The sequence below is a fragment of the Balaenoptera physalus genome (assembly GCF_965194825.1).
Source record: "Balaenoptera physalus genome assembly, chromosome: 7".
NCBI lineage: Eukaryota > Metazoa > Chordata > Mammalia > Artiodactyla > Balaenopteridae > Balaenoptera > Balaenoptera physalus.
Window position 1 is genome coordinate 21,234,288 of NC_138886.1, and position 18,532 is coordinate 21,252,819.

The window sequence follows — 18,532 nt, forward strand, 5'->3', positions numbered from 1 at the left end:
ATTGTTCTTTTCTACTTCCAATGTGGATTTTAATCTGCTATTGTGTTTTTAGCTTCCTTGAAATCCTTCTTTCTAGTTTATCTTCTTTTTCATTTTATTCCATTGCCTTTTTCTCTTAATCCATTCCCATTTTAAGATAACATACTATTGCTGCATAGAAGCAATTCTTCTGTTCCTTCAATTATGACAAAGAGAATCCTAAAATTTTCTTGTTTCTTGCAGTAGACTACTTTCAACTGTTCTGGAAGCTGTTCATTTTCCTTTGTTCAGTCACATTTTTTTTTTTTTTAATGCCGCATTTGTTTTCTCTATACTCATCCTTAAATGTGGTCCTTTCTCCTCAAAGCCAGTATTTGCCTTTCATTATGCTATCTGTCCACTTGAGTGTTTGTCAAATCCCTTTTTTGGATGCACAGGTTGAGGGTAAGAAGATGTGCATATTTCCAAGTCCAGTTTCTAGTTTAACACTTTTCTATTGAAGTGGCATCCTTTTCCTTTCTATTGTCTGGTTTTCTGGATCTCTGATCCAACACCATACATGAAAAATCACAATATTTGCATTTTCTGCTACTTATTTATTGTTTTTGTCCTCACCTAAAGGGCGTTTTTCTCAGAATGCACCATGCCTCCAATAGATCCTCTCTGCTTGCTGCTCACATTTTAGCCCTAGAACTTGGAGCTGGACTGAATGAAGAGGAGGTGGGCGGGGAGATGGGAGAGAGGGTGGGATAGAGAAGCTTTTCACTTTATAGTGTGGCATCTGGTTAAGAGAAAGGATAAGCCAGTTATTTTTCTGGCACCAGAGCTCTGAGTAAGGAGACTGACATGGTTAATGAGAACAAGTATTAAATATCTTTCACACAGAACCTGTTTCATGAAGCGAAGTGAAAGAAAACAGTGAGCTACAACCTGAAAGGTTTTGTCTCACTCCACTTCCAAATGCCTTGTAAATTGTATCGATTCCTTCTAGATTCGAGAATTGAGAGGTGGCCTTCTTCTGGGTCTATATGAGTGTTTTTCTTGGAAGGCAGGAACTCAATGGCAGGGCCTTCTGCCAGACAGCTCCATTAATTAATTTTTTAAAATCCAAATCTTCCAGCTATCGTATGGAGGAAAGATTCTGGATTAATTTTCTAGTCCTGAATCTACTACTTATTGTCTTGCTGACCTTGGATGGGCCCTTTAATATCTCTGGGCTTCGGTTTTCTTATTGGTAAAATGGGGGATTTTGATTAGGCTGTCTCAGAGTTACCTATAACCTCTTATTTTTTAAGTCTCAAAACAAAAAAATCCCCATGCCCTGATAAAGGAAAGAATAGAAAACAAATGACTAAATAAGTATATTTTGCTATGAGGTCGCTTTAGCCTAAAGATTATAAAAATCCTCTGACATCAAAATTAAAAAGTGAAAGCAAAAACCCTGAGCATGTAATTGTGATGCAGGCTAGGAAGTCCTTTACATTTTAAGCAATGACACCCATTCAAAACAGGTGCAGTTTGTAAACGACTTGACTTTTATTAGAATAAACTGGCATGACCATCTGCCCTTTAAGGTAGACAATAGATAATATGAGTTATTTATTGGATAAACACAGAAGGTTCTCAGTAGGCAGAAAATGTTATACTCATTCATAGAAAACCACCAGGCTTTCCAGGAACTACTGAATTATACCAATATATTGAATTAGTAAGAGAGTACATATAAGGTATGACACAGTATGGTTTGAGAAATGAAATATTTCCCAAACAAATAGAAGCTGTTTAATTTTTTAAAAGCTCTGTGATAAATGGACCTCTTTGGGCCTGAAGAAGGCAGTTTAGTTTAATGCGTTGAGCACTGTTTTTGGAGTCAGAAGACCTGGGTTCAAACTTAAGTTCTCCAACTTATTAGCTCTGTGAGACTTTGGGAAATTTACTTAACTTCTCTGAGCCTTGGTTTCTCAATAAGTAAAATGGGAATAATTAGACCTACCTTGCAGAGCTGTTGTGAGAATTAAATGAGAATATGAGGAAGCTGTGAGAAAGCACTTACCACAGCTAGTGTTAGTCAAATCTGAATCTTCCAGAAACTTATTTGAACAAATCAGTAACAATAACTACAGTTAAATGTAAATTAATTAAATCAGTTATACTGACCATAATATTTAGGAGCCCATTCTCAGTGGGGGAGAGGGATCTATCTAATTGCTTTTAATAGTAATGGAAGCAATATGCACCTACATATAATCCAGTGATTTTTTTTTTTTTGGTCTTAATAAGTATTTCCTGAAATTATTAACTTCCATATGAACTGCATTAGATAAACAATAAAGCACTTTAATTGAGCATAAAAATCTGATTCTGATCAACAATTAAAACATAGGGAACCTCTCTGGATTTCTTGGGCTATAAAGAACTAGAAGTACTCAAAATCATCATCAAAATAGGCAAACTTTGCCAGAAGGATGGGCAGCCTCCCTAAAAGGAGTTTTGGGAAACCCTATGATGTCAGGATACATGGATACAGAACACACAGGAATTTCCAGAGATAAGCTAGTTTTTCATTCCCTACAGCCTCCTCTTCTCTCAGAAAGGGAGTTCAGCCTTAGGTCATCACCAATCTCTCCCTCCACTCCTGTTTTTGCTTAGGTGATAATTTATATGGAAAAACACAACAAAGATTTTTACCTAAGAACTTTGCCTAAACAGCTGAATGTTTTTCTCTTAAAACAGAGCATTAAAAATTCACCCCAAAAGTAAAAGCATTTAAAGATATACATGAATTTGAAACTTTTAATGCATTCTTCGGTTCAGGGCTGTTTGTTAACAGTTTCTCAATATGTATGGGTCTTAGACTAAATTGGAGTGCCTGTAGAGAAAATGAGGTAACTCTTCTTTGAGGACTTCATCGTTTGCATTTCTTGCTGCCTAAAGTTAACTGGTTACTAGCTCAAGAACCCACTGTTAGCAATCCAGATTTCAATAAAAGCAACAAAGTGATGCTTGTTTGATAAGAGTAATATTTAAACATAAATATTTGTTTATTTAAGTGGTCACAATGTGGTTAGTGTTAGCCTAACCTGAGAAAAATAACATTCTGCTGCCTATAGAGATAGCAAAATAATTTAAGGAGCTGTCAAACTTAAAATTTCAAGAAAACTTATTCCTAAAGCAAGGGTTCCAATATAGCGAGAAGCACTCATTTAGGAGATTCAGTATATGATCTTGAGGAATTAGGAATTTTGCCTCCTAGTTTTGCCGCTTCCTAACTACATGGCCTTGAGGAATTGCAGAAATGTAATATTATTCACTTTGGAGATGATCTTTTCCGATGATCTCCTTTCACAGCTGAGGAAAGTGAGACCAGCATTTACCAAGTGAGGAGAGAAGGCGCTGCCAGCCTGGTAATCTTCCTTCTATAGCCAGAGGCTTCCGCTTCTACAGGAGGATTATTTTGTCTACATCTTCTCCACAACTGTCTATGAACATGCTGATAGGGTGGGTATAGCGTGATGCTTTTAATGAGGTTGAATTAAAATAAAAATCAAAGTAACAGAGTTTCACATTTCTATAAACATTTATCAGTCAGGGCAGATTAATACAGCATATAATCCAAGGAAAGCTGGGAAATGCCACATGACCGAGGAGACCATTTCTTTCACAACTTTGGTTAGGTTTTCCCATAATACTCCCCTTTGCAAACACACTAAACCATGGGAAAACTTTCTCATAATGCCTCTCAGGGCTTCTCTATGCTTTAATTGTTTTTGCTTACATCTGAGGTATCAGGGCTTGGAGGTGCTGGAGGTAGAATTTATGGGTATAAATGTGACCACATTATCAGGTTTGCTTTCCTCTTCAAGTTTAACTGTTTAAAGGAGAGAGAATCTCCATAATGGAAGGAATAAGTGGTACAGTGCAGATTAGGTGAACAATGTTATTACTCTTACCAAAGGTTGTAACTAAAATAACTAAGATTTATTGCATAAATAATACTATGTGCCTGGTGCTATGCTAAAGGCTTTACATTTCATTGAATCATACCCTTCAAGCTGATGCCCCCACCATCTCTGCTGGAATAAACTTCCACGGGGAGCCTGGCTAAATTCTGGGGAGGAGGTACCAAGCGAGCGGGGCTTCCTTTAGAGCAGGTGCAGAAGGTGCCGGGGGCAAGAGCTCACCCAAAGGACTCCCTGGGTCCCATAACACCTACAGCACCACCATTCCTGACGCAGAGCCACGGCAACTTGAGCCTCGGTGAATGTGCAAATTCCTGGTATTCATTCCCACTTCTGAATACAAAAAACACTAAAGGTAAGTGGAGAAAACACTCTTAACCTCCCCCTTTCTTCTCTTGGGAATCTCCTTTCTCCTGGCTTAGGCCAAGAGTAGAAAACCCTGGAGTCCCCAGAGGGTATGGTTTACAGCTGGCCGAAAAGACAGAACAACTGCCTTAGCTCTGAAGCCCAACAAGAGCTAGCTACTCTGCCCCCCTTCAGATCCTCTGAGCATGGACACAGCCATAGAGATGGATAGGTGCTTCACCATATTAGCAGGTTTACTAGGTGTTATCACATATAAACTTAAAGTGTGTGTGTGCACACACACATACACATCTACACACAAATATATAATAGACAAAGTACCTATACAGTGGGTGGCACAGGAGGCATGTAATGAATGGCATTTAGGATGCTGAGATACGATTCTTTCCTTCCATCAGGTATCACTGGAGATTCTACCTCCTGACTTTGATTATAATCATTCACTTCAGAATTCTGAGGGTTGAAAGTCCATCAAATAGGTGATAAGCGACAAACCTGAGGCAGAGATTGTTATTCAGCTGATAAAAAGCCACTATCAACAGAAAGATTACAGCCTCTGGATCAGTTATTGCTACTTTTGGAAATGTTAAAATCTGAAAAGATCCCAGTGATATCTAATGGCAATTTCTTCTTGAATCTATTTAAAATAAAAATGGAGGTTTTATTAATTAAGCTGCAGGCCCTGCCCAGTAGTTCACATAGGTTATATTTCTGTTTAAGTGCAGTACTGACAAGAAAAACAACCATGTGCTTTCCTCAAACAAAATTTCCTTTGGGTGTTCACCCACTAAAGGAAACTGTACCTCGTGTTTTGTGTCTCTTTTAATCAAAACCTTAAAATCCCTATAGGAAAGTACAACAGAACAGTGTGCAATATCAAGTCATAACACTGCTTATTAAATATTACCTGTTATTTATATACAGATGGAGACATACCAAAGTTAATCTATATTCAAGAAAGATCAACTAGTAAACGAAATAAATGTGCAGGAACTAAAAAGGGAACAACATTAAACCTTAAGGCAGCATTGGTTGAGTCTTCTCCGGTAAAGGAAGTATTACATATTTCAATGACCAGTGAATGATTTTTTAAAACAATTAATTAAAATAAATACTAAAATAACGTTTTGAAAAAGAAATAGGGCTGATTTTAGGACTCCTACAAAATGAATGTATACTAGACTTTCAATTGTGGATTGGAAAACATACACAGGAACAAAATGGTATGACGTTGTAGCAGTCTTTCCTCAAATACAAAATAAAGATTCCCTAGAAATTATTATTATTATTAATTAGTCCTCTTTGGGCTCCTTTTTCACTTATTCAGAGCAGTTATTATAACATTCTGTTAATGTTTGAATAACAAGTGGTCAGGTTCAGTCTCACCTGAGTGAAATGATTTCAAACTGCATTGATAACCTATCATCATGGTCTGATTTTTCAACTATGTCCTTGTTGCTGGGTTTGCTTACCTGGTAAGTTGCCTACATCCTCGTGTCCCAAGCATTGGTGCCAACCTAAAATGATGAGATCTCTTGTGGCTGAAAGAGTCATACTTTGACAAAAATATTTCAAAACTCTTTAATAAACACATTTTGGGATTTGTTTTCTTTGCAGCTTGTTTTGTTGGATTTTCCTGGTTACGCCTGAAAACTACTTTCAGTTGTTTTACAGTCCAGTGCTATATGCTGACAGAACAACTGTATGACACAAAGAACAGATGAAAAAAAAAACCTCTAAAAAATGTTCAAATGAAAATAGCTTTCACATGACGCTGAGAAAGAAAACGTAGGCACTTCTGCTTCAGGAGGTTTTTCACGTTTTGATCACAGACCGCTTTTCCAAGACACTTTCTCTCACTACTGAAAATTCCCTCATGGTACAAACCGTCTAGTTCATTGGAAACCTTGTTCTCACAAGCACCATTTGGTGCATTAATCTTTTCTCATAAAACTGTCTCCATTGATGCAGAGGTCAAGTTCCTCCCAGGGCTGAGAGCAGTCCCCACCTTCCTATCAGCACGACTGAGCGTAGCTCCACGACCTCCCATCAAGCAAGGCTGCTTGCTCTGCAGGACCAAGTTATCCAACAACAAAACATAAGGAGTGCCAGGTGCAATTTTTCTCCTGGAAATAGTTAACATGTCTGCCTCTCTCTTCCTAGTTCCTCACTGTGAGTGTAATTCCACAAAGTGTTTATAACATTCTAAAGCTACTAGGCTACTGGGATTTTTTTTTAGTGACTACTTAAACAGTTTTCTTTCCCCCCCCCCTTTTATTTTTTTTGAGAAAATCTGTGCTAAAAAGGCACTAGATAAAATGAACTTCCTCACTCTTGTGTATGTAGTAACTTATACAGTGCATTAGACTCTATAATTTAACAAAGGTGACACACATCTGGATAAAACATCCTAAATATTCATCTACTTTCAGTTAAAAAAACAAACCCAAAGTCAAAGAAATCTTTGAAAGAAAGAAAGAAATCACTCAAAGTCCCACTGACAGGGACCAGCCTGACCATGAAGTCACGGTCATCCCTGCCGCCTCAGAGCTCTGGCCTTGGCTGCGGGGGAGCGCCCGCCTGCCAGGGTGTGTCGGGTGGTGGCCGGGACCCAGGGGAGACTCACTGGCAGCAGCTGTGGGAGCCAAGCCTCCTGGAGACCTGAGTAAATGAGACGAAGGTGAAGTTCTCACAGTTTTCCAGCTTGACCTTCTTGGCTAAGTTCGGGACAATTCCCCGAAGAGACCTCAGTCCCATCCTCTGTTCCTCGTACCACACGCTGCCCATGTCTGCGGCCTCCTTCCTGGCGGTAAGGTAGAAAGGGGACTTGGCCTCCATTTGGGTGGGTGGTCGGTGGATGTACATGTACTTGTAGAGGAGGCAGTAAGGGCACTGTTTGTGTCCCCTGGAATGCTCGTGGTAGATCTTCCCGTGGCACACTCGAGTGGAACCACTCCGACTCTCCCGCTTGACACTGTCTGTCCGGGCAAAATAGGGCTGGTTCTGTGGGTCTTTGAGCAGCTCAATGTCACCATACATCAGATCAGCATGCTCCTGCAGCGTCCGCATATTCAGGTATTGGCTGTTGTACTTGACCACGGTGGACAGAAGGGTGATGGGGCTGTCATCCCCCAGACACCCTGCCTGCCACATCTCCTCCTCATCAGAGAGGGAGAAGTAGACAATGTTGCGAGAACGGGCACCTGACATCCCTGCCTTACTCAGCACCCACAGCTTCTCCTTGAGCTTCTTGGTGGAGGAGCTGAAGGTGCTGCTGGTGATGGAGAAGCCCACGCCCGCGTTCTTCAGGATGCGGTCCAGGCCTCGGCGGATGGCATGGAGCGACGTGGCCAGGAAGTCTGAGCCGTCGCTCTTCTTAACGGTGACATAAAAGTTCTCAAGCAGCTCGTTCAACTTCACTGCAGGGATCTCAAATGAGACAAACACTGAGGTTACACATTTGCGGACACCCAAGTAGCCAGACCCTTCCTTCCTTCTCCTGATCCTCACTAGGGGCTGTATTTTGGATAGCCCTCTAGAGGGCTGCCTTCTTAGCATGGTACAGTGGAAAAAACAGTGAATTTCACGCCGGAAGATCTAGGTTCCACACTGGGCTCCACTTAGTCCCTTTAAACCTCAGTGTTTTAAGCAACAGGACGGGAGATAATAATCATACCTTCTCAAAGAATTACTGTAATGCTTAAATAAAGTAGTGGACGTGAAAGGGTTTGTAAATAGTAATGAACACACATACACACAACATATATATATGTGTGTGTGTGTATATATATATATATATATATATATATCATTATTTTTATTATTGGCCTTGTAAATTTCACTATTCCTCTCTGGAAAGCCCTTTCGTCTCTTTTCTAGCAAATCATTTCCTTCCCTCCCCTTCAATAAAATTCAGCCATCCTCTTTGAAGAGTTCCTGAACTAAACTTATCAAACTCTGAATCATTCCGACATTAATTTCCCTGATCTCTGCATGTACTTGGTGCTGTAGGGAAAGATGACTCACATGTCCATTTTGCACAGCAAATTAATGCCCCTTGATTTTTCACTTGAATTTATCTGAATAAGTCTGGAAATATTTCTGACTTAACAATCTGTAGGGTTTCAATGTCAGTATTTGTTCAAAAGATATGAAAGACAATGATTATACTGACAATTAGAGAGTGCTCCTTATTTAGGCATGGCAGGAGAAGGAAGGCTGGTGGGTAAGAAAGCTTTACTTTCAAGAGGGAGCCATAAAGATAAAACCACACCTTGCTCATAGTCAATTTAGGTTGAATACACATTCTAGGACAAAAGATAGTCTCAATAAGAGATGTTTTAAAAGCAGAAACTGTACTGGTAACATTCATTCTTCTAATAGCCCTTGGGTCAAAGAGGAAAATAAAAACTGAATTATAGATTAAAAATGAGGCAAACTGAAAACATTACATATCAAAATGTATGAGGTGTTGCCAAATATACTCCAATAACACCACAGTCTTAAATGCCTTTGTTAGAAACTTTATTAAAAATAAGCGAACACTATTCAACACAAAAGACTAGAAAAAGTAAATCAAATTCAAAAATAGTAGAGTGAATCAATAAAAATAAAACAAATTAATGAACTGGAAAAGATATAAATTGGTATAGATAAAAAATGAAAGTATGTAATCTTTGAAAAGACCTATAAAGTTGACAAACTTCTAGCAAATATGACAGAAAGAAAGAGAGAAAGAAGAGGAAAGGAAATATACACATAAACAATATTAGGAATGAGAAAGACTATAACTACAGAAAATGAATAAAGAATATGAAAGAATATCATAAACTTTATGAATGTTAATTTGAAAATATAAATAACCTGAACAATTTTCTAGCAAAATATAAATTACCAAAGTTGGTTCAATAAGAGGTAAGAGATCTGAAGAGCCCCAAACAAGAGAAGAGAATGAAATGATTGTCAAAGATGTATGTCACTCATAAAGAGATGGCGTTATGGAGTTGATTCACCTTTTCTTTTGTATGTAAACAGTTTTGGAGCACAGGAAAAATAAGCGTTCTTCATTTTTTTTCTAATCCAAATCTGATAGATATTATACCAAAGACGCAAGAGGGAGGAGATATGCGGATATATGTATATGTATAACTGATTCACTTTGTTATAAAGCAGAAACTAACACACCATTGTAAAGCAATTATACCACAATAAAGATGTTAAAAAAAAAAGTATATGAATATAAATGTAAACTCCCCTAAGTAAAGTACTAGTGATTTCCGTTTTGCCCAGCACCAATGTAAAACAAAATGTACACACGTTAGAACCATGCAAGCAAGGGCATGGCTCTGATATGCACAAGTAGCAGTCAACATGGTACCAGCAAAATGAGGGCTGCCTATATTATCAAATTCAGGACTGCAGGAAAGCAATCTACGTCGAGACCAGTAGGGATTATCAGAGTGTAAGGATGATTCAATAGTAATAAATACTTCAATATAATTGACTTATTTATATATTAAGGAGAAATAATATGAACTTGATAATTACTGAAAAATTATTTGAAAGAATATGCTATCCACTTCAAATTTTCAAAAATGCAAATTAAATTTAGATTGGAAGAAAAAATATCCTCTTACTATGACGAAGAGTATTTTACAGACATGAACTATAAAAATTACACTCAAGATGAATCAAAACTACAATGAGGTATCACCTCACGTCAATCAGAATGGACATCATCAAAAAGTCTACAAACAATAAATGCTGGAGAGGGTGTGGAGAAAAGGGAACCCTCTTGCACTGTTGGTGGGAATGTAAACTGATACAGCCACTATGGAGACAGTATGGAGGTTCCTTAAAAAACTAAAAATAGAACTACCATATGACACAGCAATCCCACTACTGGGCATATACCCTGAGAAAACCATAATTCAAAAAGAGTCATGTACCACAGTGTTCATTGCAGCTCTATTTACAATAGCCAGGACATGGAAGCAACCTAAGTGTCCAACAGATGAATGGATAAAGAAGATGTGGCACATATATACAATGGAATATTACTCAGCCATAAAAAGGAACGAAATTGAGTTATTTATAGTGAGGCGGATGGACCTAGAGTCTGTCATACAGAATGAAGTAAGTCAGAAAGAGAAAAACAAATACCATATGCTAACACATATATATGGAATCTAAAAAAAAAAAATGGTTCTGAAGAACCTAGGGGCAGGACGGGAATAAATATGCAGATGTAGACAATGGACTTGAGGACATGGGGAGGGGGAAGGGTAAGCTGGGACAAAGTGAGAGAGTAACACTGACATATATACACTACCAAATGTAAAATAGATAGCTAGGGGGAAGCAGCCGCATAGCACAGGGAGATCAGCTCGGTGCTTTGTGTCCACCTAGAAGGGTGGGATAGGGAGGGTGGGAGGGAGACACAAGCGGGAGGAGATGGGGGATATATGTATATGTATAGCTGATTCACTTTGTTATAAAGCAGACTAACACACCACTGTAAAGCAATTATACTCCAATAAAGATGTTAAAAAAAATTACACCAAGATGAAAACATTAGAATCTTTTTTATGAAGTCAGGAATAGGATGAGAATGATGAATACCATTGCTATTATACAACAGTGCTCTGAAGATTCTGGCCAACCAAGTAAGACAAGAAAAAGAAATTACACACACACACACACACACACACACATACACACACACACATGTATGTATGTATATATGCATATAGGAAAGGAAAAGGACAAAACGTAATTGTTTTCTGATAATCTAATTGTTGGTCTAGGAAACTCCAAGAGATTCAGTCGAAAAGCCATCAGAAAGAATAGAGTAGCTGCATACAAAATATAAAAAGCAATAGTTTTCTTACATACCAGTAAAAACCAGTTAAAATAACTTCCCAATAACCATGACACCCAAAACTCATCTGGTTTCAGATTTTTATGCTGTCACTTGCAACTCCCTACTTGCAGGTGTTAACTTCTCTTTGTATTAGCTGGGACTTGTGTGGTTGCAAGAGAGAGACCAAACTTGAAAAAGCCTTGGCAAAGAGGGATATCAGAAATAGTGGATTTCAAGGCCATCAGGGCTCCACCTCTCACCTCTGCTTCTCTGTACAGAGCTGCTTTCTTTGTGTAGCCACTTAGCACTCCCCAAGGGTTATATCTTACAGCTTCAGGTACTGGCAAGAGTCCAACTCTCATTTTCAGTAGAAAAAAAGTCTGAAGGAAGGATTCTGATTGGCCCACTCCTGATCCAAACAACCGACCAAAAGGTGGGCCACTGTACTAACATAATGGCTTCTGCAGTAACCATGCGGATTGTAGGAGAAGAATGGTTCCTTAAATAAGGGGTGCTGAGCAGAAAATCGTACTACCTTAGTGTTTAAAAACAAAACAAAACAAAACAAAACAAAACAAAACAAAACAAAACAACTAACCTCTGATAGCTTCCTTTTGCCCTTCAGATAAATTCCAAACTGTTTACCTTGTATGCAAGCCTTTACAATCTGCTTCTACCCTATGGTAGATTGTTTGCAAAGATAGCCACAACCATCTCTCCCCTCCCTGTTCTTACACCCCTTTGCAATGTGACTCTGCTGCTCCTCCCATCAGGAAGTAGAATCTATTTTCCCACCCTTGGAATCATGGCTGGCCATGAATTAATTTGACCAGTAGAATGTGGTAGAAATAACAATGTGTGAATTCCAAACCTAGGCCTCAAGGGGTTCTGCTTTCATCTTACAGGTTCTTACAGGTTTGCCTCCATTGTCGTAGTACATAATGTTGCCAGGTAAGGAAGCCCAGTTAGACCTCAGGAATGTGTGACTCAGAGACAAGCTGCCTCCCATCTAATATACAGATGACTGCACCCACATGAGTATCCCAAGTGAGACCAGTAGAAGAACCACTTAGCTGAGAAAACCCCATATCATCATGAGCAAATAAAATGAATGTTCTGTTAAGCCACTAAGTTTTGGGGTGGTTTGTTATGCAGCAACAGATAACTGATACACACCCTATTTCTCTAGCTTAATCTTTTGTTCTCTTCATACTCTGTTTTCCAGCTTCACTGAACTTTGTGCCATTAGTAGAAACCACAGGGCTCTTTCATGCTTCCAAGTCTTTGCATATGCTATTCCTCTGCCTAGAATGTTTTTTCTTCTAACCTTCTCCATTTGGAAAACCTCTATTCCTTGTTTCAGATCTAGCTCAAATTCTGTTGTCTATATAAAAGGCTTCTCCAGCTTCCCTAAGCAAAGTTACTCTCTCACCTGGGATCCCAAGGCACTTCATTTAAATTTTATTATGGCCCTCTCCATACTGCACAGCCTTTTATCTATTTATATGTCTGTCTCTCAAAGTGGACTGAAAGCTTCCTGAATGCAAGAATGACATCTCATACATGACTGGTTCTTCATGCTGAAGACCCTACCAGTAGGCCTGAAATGTATCATAGATACCCAATGAACTGATAAACATGGGTTAAAGCAATGAATTAACCCTGGAGTCAGGAGAACCAAGCTGACTTAGGGTGCAGAACATTTCTCTTGATTATACCACAAGTTTCAAAGAAAAATCACAGAAAAGCAATTCCTGAAGAAATGTCAAGTCACAAAATTTATATTCTTTGTACACAAGAAACTGTTCATTCTGGCCCATGTTGCCTGCCTCCTTTGTTTTCTCAGACTGAATTTTGGTTGATAATTATTCCTCCAGGTCAAGATCCTCTTACCTAGAAAAGGTTAAGGTTAGGGGTTGAAGAAATGGTGATGAGGGTCTATGAGAAGAGATGAATTTTAAAATTATTATTAATAAAGGTGAAATTATTACATTTTAATAGATTTATTTGCTTTTTTATTGTGCTAAAATATACATAATATAAAATTTACCATCTTAACCATTTATAAGTGTACCATCCAGTGTCATTAAGTACATTCACAATGTTGTGCAACCATTATCACTACTCATTTCCAGAACTTTTTCATCATTCCAAACAGAAACTGTACTCATTATACAATAACTCTACATTTCTTCCCCCTGCCAGCCCCTGGTAACCTCTATTATACTTTCTGTCTCTATGAACTTGCCTATTCTAGGTACGTTACATAAATGGAATCATACATATCTGTTCTTTTGTGTCTGACTTATTTTACTTAGTATAACACTTTCAAGGTTCAGCCATGCTGTAAGCATGTATCAGTACTTCATTTCTTTTCATTGACAAATAATATTCCATTTATGGATATGCCACATTTTGTTTATCCATTCATCTGCTGACGGACATTTGGGTTGTTTGTACATTTTGGCTATGGTGAATAATGCTACAACAAATATTTGTGTACAGGTTTTTGTATAGATATATGTTTTAAATTTTCTTGAGTATATGCCTATGAATGGAATTGCTGGGTGAGAGTAACCCTATGTTTAACTTTTGGGGAACTGCCAGACTTTCCAAAGCAGTTGCATCATTTTGCATTCCCACCAGAAATGTATGAGGGTTCCAATTTCTCCACATCCTCATCAACACTTGTTATTATCTGTTTTTCTTTTTTTTATCCTAGTCTTCCTACTGAATGTGAAGTAGAATCTCATGTGGTTTTGTCTTGCATTTACCTGTGGTCTAAGCATCTTTTCACGTGCTTATTTTCGTCATAATGGTTTAATGTCCTTGTCTGCTAATTCTAAAATCTGTGTCAGTTCTGGTTTGGTTTTGATTGATTCATTCTTTAGTGATATATTGATACTTTCTTGCTCCTTTGCATGTCTGAAAATTTTTGTTTAGGTGCCAGAGATTATGAATTTTATTTCTTGGGTTCTGGATATTCTTATATTCCTATAAATATTCTTAAGGTTTGTTCTGGGACATAGTTAAGTTACTTGAAAACAGTTTGACCCTTTTGGGTCTTGCTTTTTCTTAATTAAAAAAAATTTAGATATAATTACCATATGACACTATATCAGTTTCAGGTGTATAACATAATGTTTTGATATTTGTGTATATTGCAAAGTGATGACCACAATAAATCTAGTCAACACCCATCACCACACATAGTTAAAAAACTTTTTTCTTGTAACGAGAGCTTTTAAGATCTACTCTCTTAGCAACTTTCAAATATACAGTACCGTGTTATTAATTATAGTCATCATGCTGCACATTACATCCCCAGGCCTTTTGACCACCTTCACCCATTTTAACACCCCTCATTCCCAGCCTCTAGTGACCACCAATCTGTTCTTTTAGCTAGGAGGTTTTTTGTTCTTTGTTTTTAGATTCCACATATAAGTGAGATCATATGGTAATTGTCTTTCTCTGTCTGACTTACTTCATTTAGTATAATGCCCTCAAGGTCCATCCATGTTGTTGCAAATAGCAAGATTTTCTTCCTTTTTATGGCTGAATAATATTCCATTGTACCTATACACCACATATTCTTTATCCATTCATCCATCTATGGACACTTCTATGTCTTGGCTATTGTAAATAATGCTGCAATGAACACAGGGGTGTATATATCCTTTTGAATTAGTGTTTTCGTTTCCTTTAGATAAAGGATCGTATGATAGTTCTATTTTTAATTTTTTGAGGAACCTCCATACTCTTTTTCTATAGTGGCTGCACCACTTTACATTTGCACCAGTAGTGCACAACAGTTCCCTTTTCTCCACATCCTTACCAACACTAGTTAACTCTTGTCTTTTGATAATAGTCATCCTAACAGATGTGAGGTGATAGCTCACTGCGGTTTTGATTTGCATTTCCCTGATGATTAGTGATATCTAGCACCTTTTCATGTAGCTGGGTCTTGCTTTTAAGATTTGTTGGGTAGGATTAGAGCAGAGCTCGGTCTGTGGCTGATTATTCTCCACATTTGATGCAAGACCTTTCTAAAGTCTCTACCCCACGAATCCTGAGGTTTTTCCAGTCTGACTGGTGGGAAGAGGTACTGTTTCCAGTTCTGTGTGAGCTCCAGGTACTATTACCTCTGATTCTTTCAGGCGTCTTTTTTTTTTTGGCCAGCCTCGGGTAGTTTCCTCACATGCAGATGTTGATCAGTACTCAGCTGAATATTTGAGACAGAATAGCTTCAGTTCTCTCACGTTCTCTTTCTGTGTAGCTCTCTACTTTCGGATATTCTGTTATGACAATTCTAGCCACCTGGGTCTCTCTGGACTCAGTTCCATTTCCTCAACTCAGCAAATCTGCTGGGCTCTGCCTGCATGCTCCCTGCCTGCACCACAGCCCTGTAGACTCTTTCAAGGCAGCGAGCTGGGGCACGTGTAAGGCTCACCTTGTTTCCCATCTCTTAGAGATCACTGCCCTTCTTTGCGTATTATATAATACCTTGCAAAACATTAGTTATATCATTTGTCTGTTTTTTGGTTGTTTCTGGCAGGAGAGTAAATCTCCTCCAAATTGGTTGGAAGTGAAAAACTTAACTGATTTTTCTCCTGGGCATGGGTTATATGTTCCCACTTCTTCCTATGTATAGTAACTGTTGATTGTATGCTAGAAATTGTGAATTTTACATTATTAAATTCTGGATTTGTCTTATCTTTTCAATGAATGTTGTAACTTCTTTCTAGTTGTTCTCATGTCCTCAGCTGCCCTGAACTCTGATTTCTGTCTCCCCTCAACTCAGCAAGATTGCCAGGCTCAGTTTGGGTTCCCCTCCGTTCAATGCAGTTTAAAAATTGTCTCCAGACAGAAAGCCTGAGAGGTGGTCAAGCGCCCATCTTAGGGATCAAGTCCTGTGCTGCCTGTTCTGTAGCAAGAGTTATTTCATATATTATGCCCAGTTTTCTAGTTGTTACAGCAGGAGAGTAATTCTGGACCCTTCTATTCCCTTATGGCCACAAGTGGAAATTTCAATTTATTTTCTAATCTGCTGGATCATTTTGATTATTATGTTGTTGCTTTTTCATTTTTATAATTCTTTTCATTCTTTCAACAAACATTTCATACATCCTTAACCTGTAATCTACTATCTAAAGTTCCTTGTGTCTAAATCTGTTCTTTGTTGTTTCCATTCATTCTCATTCATGGTGATTTATTTCCTTAAGTGGATAGTGATTTTTTTTTTTTTTAATGAGCACACATTTAGTTGGTCTTAATCTGTGAAAAATCTGAGTACCTATATTTTGGATGTTTCCCTTCAAAGATTATTAGCATATGACTCTGCAAGGAGCCAGGGTATGCTACTGACCAAGAACTTTAGACACTTTCAGGGTCTGCTCCTCAATCAAGGATTCTTCAGTTTAGCTCCCTGCCTCTTCCCTTCTTAATGATGTTATCAACATAAGCCCTGAGGAAGAGCCCTGCCTTTCACACGTGCTTACTGCTCACACTGCTCCTGTTTTGACCCTGTGGATGGCTCCCTTTCTTTCTGCAAGTACAGCAGAAACGCCCCTCTCAGTATCTAGGGCACCATGCTGCCAGAAGTAGAAACCTGGATTTCCTATTTCATCTCTTGTTGGTGCCCTAAACACATCACCCAAACTTGGAGATGTCACCTGCCCTTGCGCTTCAGTTATGACTTCTATTTGCAATATCTTTGAATCTATACTTCCAGCTTTAACACTTCCCCCATGTTTTAAATCCCACCTTCCCAAATGCTTATTCGACATATCCATCTGGTAGACGTCTCTATTATCTAAACTCAACATATCCAAATCAAAATACATCTTTCTGTTCTGTCTCTACATGTCCAAGAATTTTCCCTTCTATTCACAACCCTCAAACATTTCAAGTTGGAAGAGACTCTAAGGGTTCATTTTACAACTGGGGAAATTGAGGACCAAGAATATTAAATACATTTTTGCTCATCACCTCCAATTAATTGCTCTATAATATTAAGTTTCTTATGTTCCTTCCTGTTCAAAAAAATTCAGTGTTTCCCTTTTACCTAACTAACCCTTAAGACATTTGCAGATCTTGTGGTCAGAGTGTTTTTATTATAACAGTCCCTTCTCTGCTGCCCACCCCCAATAATCCTTCAAATAAAGTCTCTCCTTACAAACAAACACAAAAACAAAACAAAACTTCAATGGTTTCCCAATATTCACAAGATTTCAGCTTGCCATTTAAGGGTTGTCAAACTCCAGTTTTATAGTCCACTACTCCCATATATGAAGCCTCTGCTGCAGGCAAGTGGGTCTATCCCTCTAAATTTTACTCTTCCTTACGTGACTCAGCCTAGAAGACCCTTGTCTTCAATTCTGTTGAAACCCTACCTCTCCCTCAAAATACAGTTTAAATATCAATTCCTTTGCTAGTCTCAACAAACTGCAATTAATTTATCCATCCGAATTTTTTGGCATTTCTGATCTGTAAATTCCGAGAACACGTATTAAATTCTGTTTTGTACTGTGGATATTTTTCTTTCTATTTTATGGTCTTTCAAAGTTTCCTCAGGCAGAAAGTACCTGTTCCATGTTCCCCACAATACTTACCACAGTGCCTGGCACATGGAAGCTCAGTGAAGTTGACCAAAAGAAGAAGTAAACTTAAGGGTTTCTTACCTTGGTGATGTCTGTGTGATCTTTGAGCCCATTGGTCATACACCAATATCGCCACACATTCAGGGCATACCGTGTTGCTTTGGTCGTATTTGGGCTTACTGCACTGGTACACAGATCATTCAAGTCATCGTTAATATTAAATACAGGAAATTTGTTGAGCTTAGTAGAATAGGCTAGAAACAAAAACAATAAAAGGCATTAAAATAATTTGCCATTCTCTTCTTCAGAGAATTGTATCTTTGGATCATGTTAAATAGTAGAAAACTCCTAAGAGATATAACACATTAAACAATGAAATTTCTATCAAGTATACATAAATTAGAATAAATACAGTAGGGAATAATGTTTATAGCATGAAATCGATGTAGTAACCTTGCATTTAATCCCAACAATTTTGCCATATGTATTAACTGCTATACTAATGCAGGCATTACAATAATAGAAGGGAAAAAATGAAGGCAGAAAAACAAAGAATGTTCTATGTAAAATTTTCACTGCAAAAAAATAGCATTTATGTTAACAACAACGACAAAAGGATAGAAAGAAAGGAAGACAAGTTACACATCCTTTCTCTTTTCCTTAGCACATGAAGAGCTGTTACTTCTCTGCAACATATAGTCTAAAATATCTTATTTGTCATCCTGGACAGCTCTGAATTAAATGGTATTAGCATATTTCTTTATTCC

The 18,532-nt window shown here is 38.1% G+C and overlaps 1 protein-coding gene across 6 annotated transcripts in view; it reads right to left on the reverse strand.

The window, feature by feature from the left end:
• KIAA1958 overlaps positions 1-18,532 on the reverse strand; it is a 225,388-nt gene that overhangs the window by 55,579 nt on the left and 151,277 nt on the right. For 2 of the 6 annotated variants that reach the window (XM_082469159.1, XM_082469155.1), the window contains 2 exons: positions 17,847-18,019; positions 6,786-7,733 (listed from right to left, as the gene is read on the reverse strand). In XM_082469159.1, coding sequence (XP_082325285.1) covers positions 6,927-7,733; positions 17,847-18,019 — 980 coding nt within the window. In that variant the 3' untranslated portion in view covers positions 6,786-6,926. Of the gene's footprint in view, positions 1-6,785; positions 7,734-7,877; positions 15,389-17,846; positions 18,020-18,532 lie in introns of those variants that run through there. The other 4 variants (XM_082469163.1, XM_082469162.1, XM_082469161.1 and 1 more) reach the window with 4 other exon arrangements.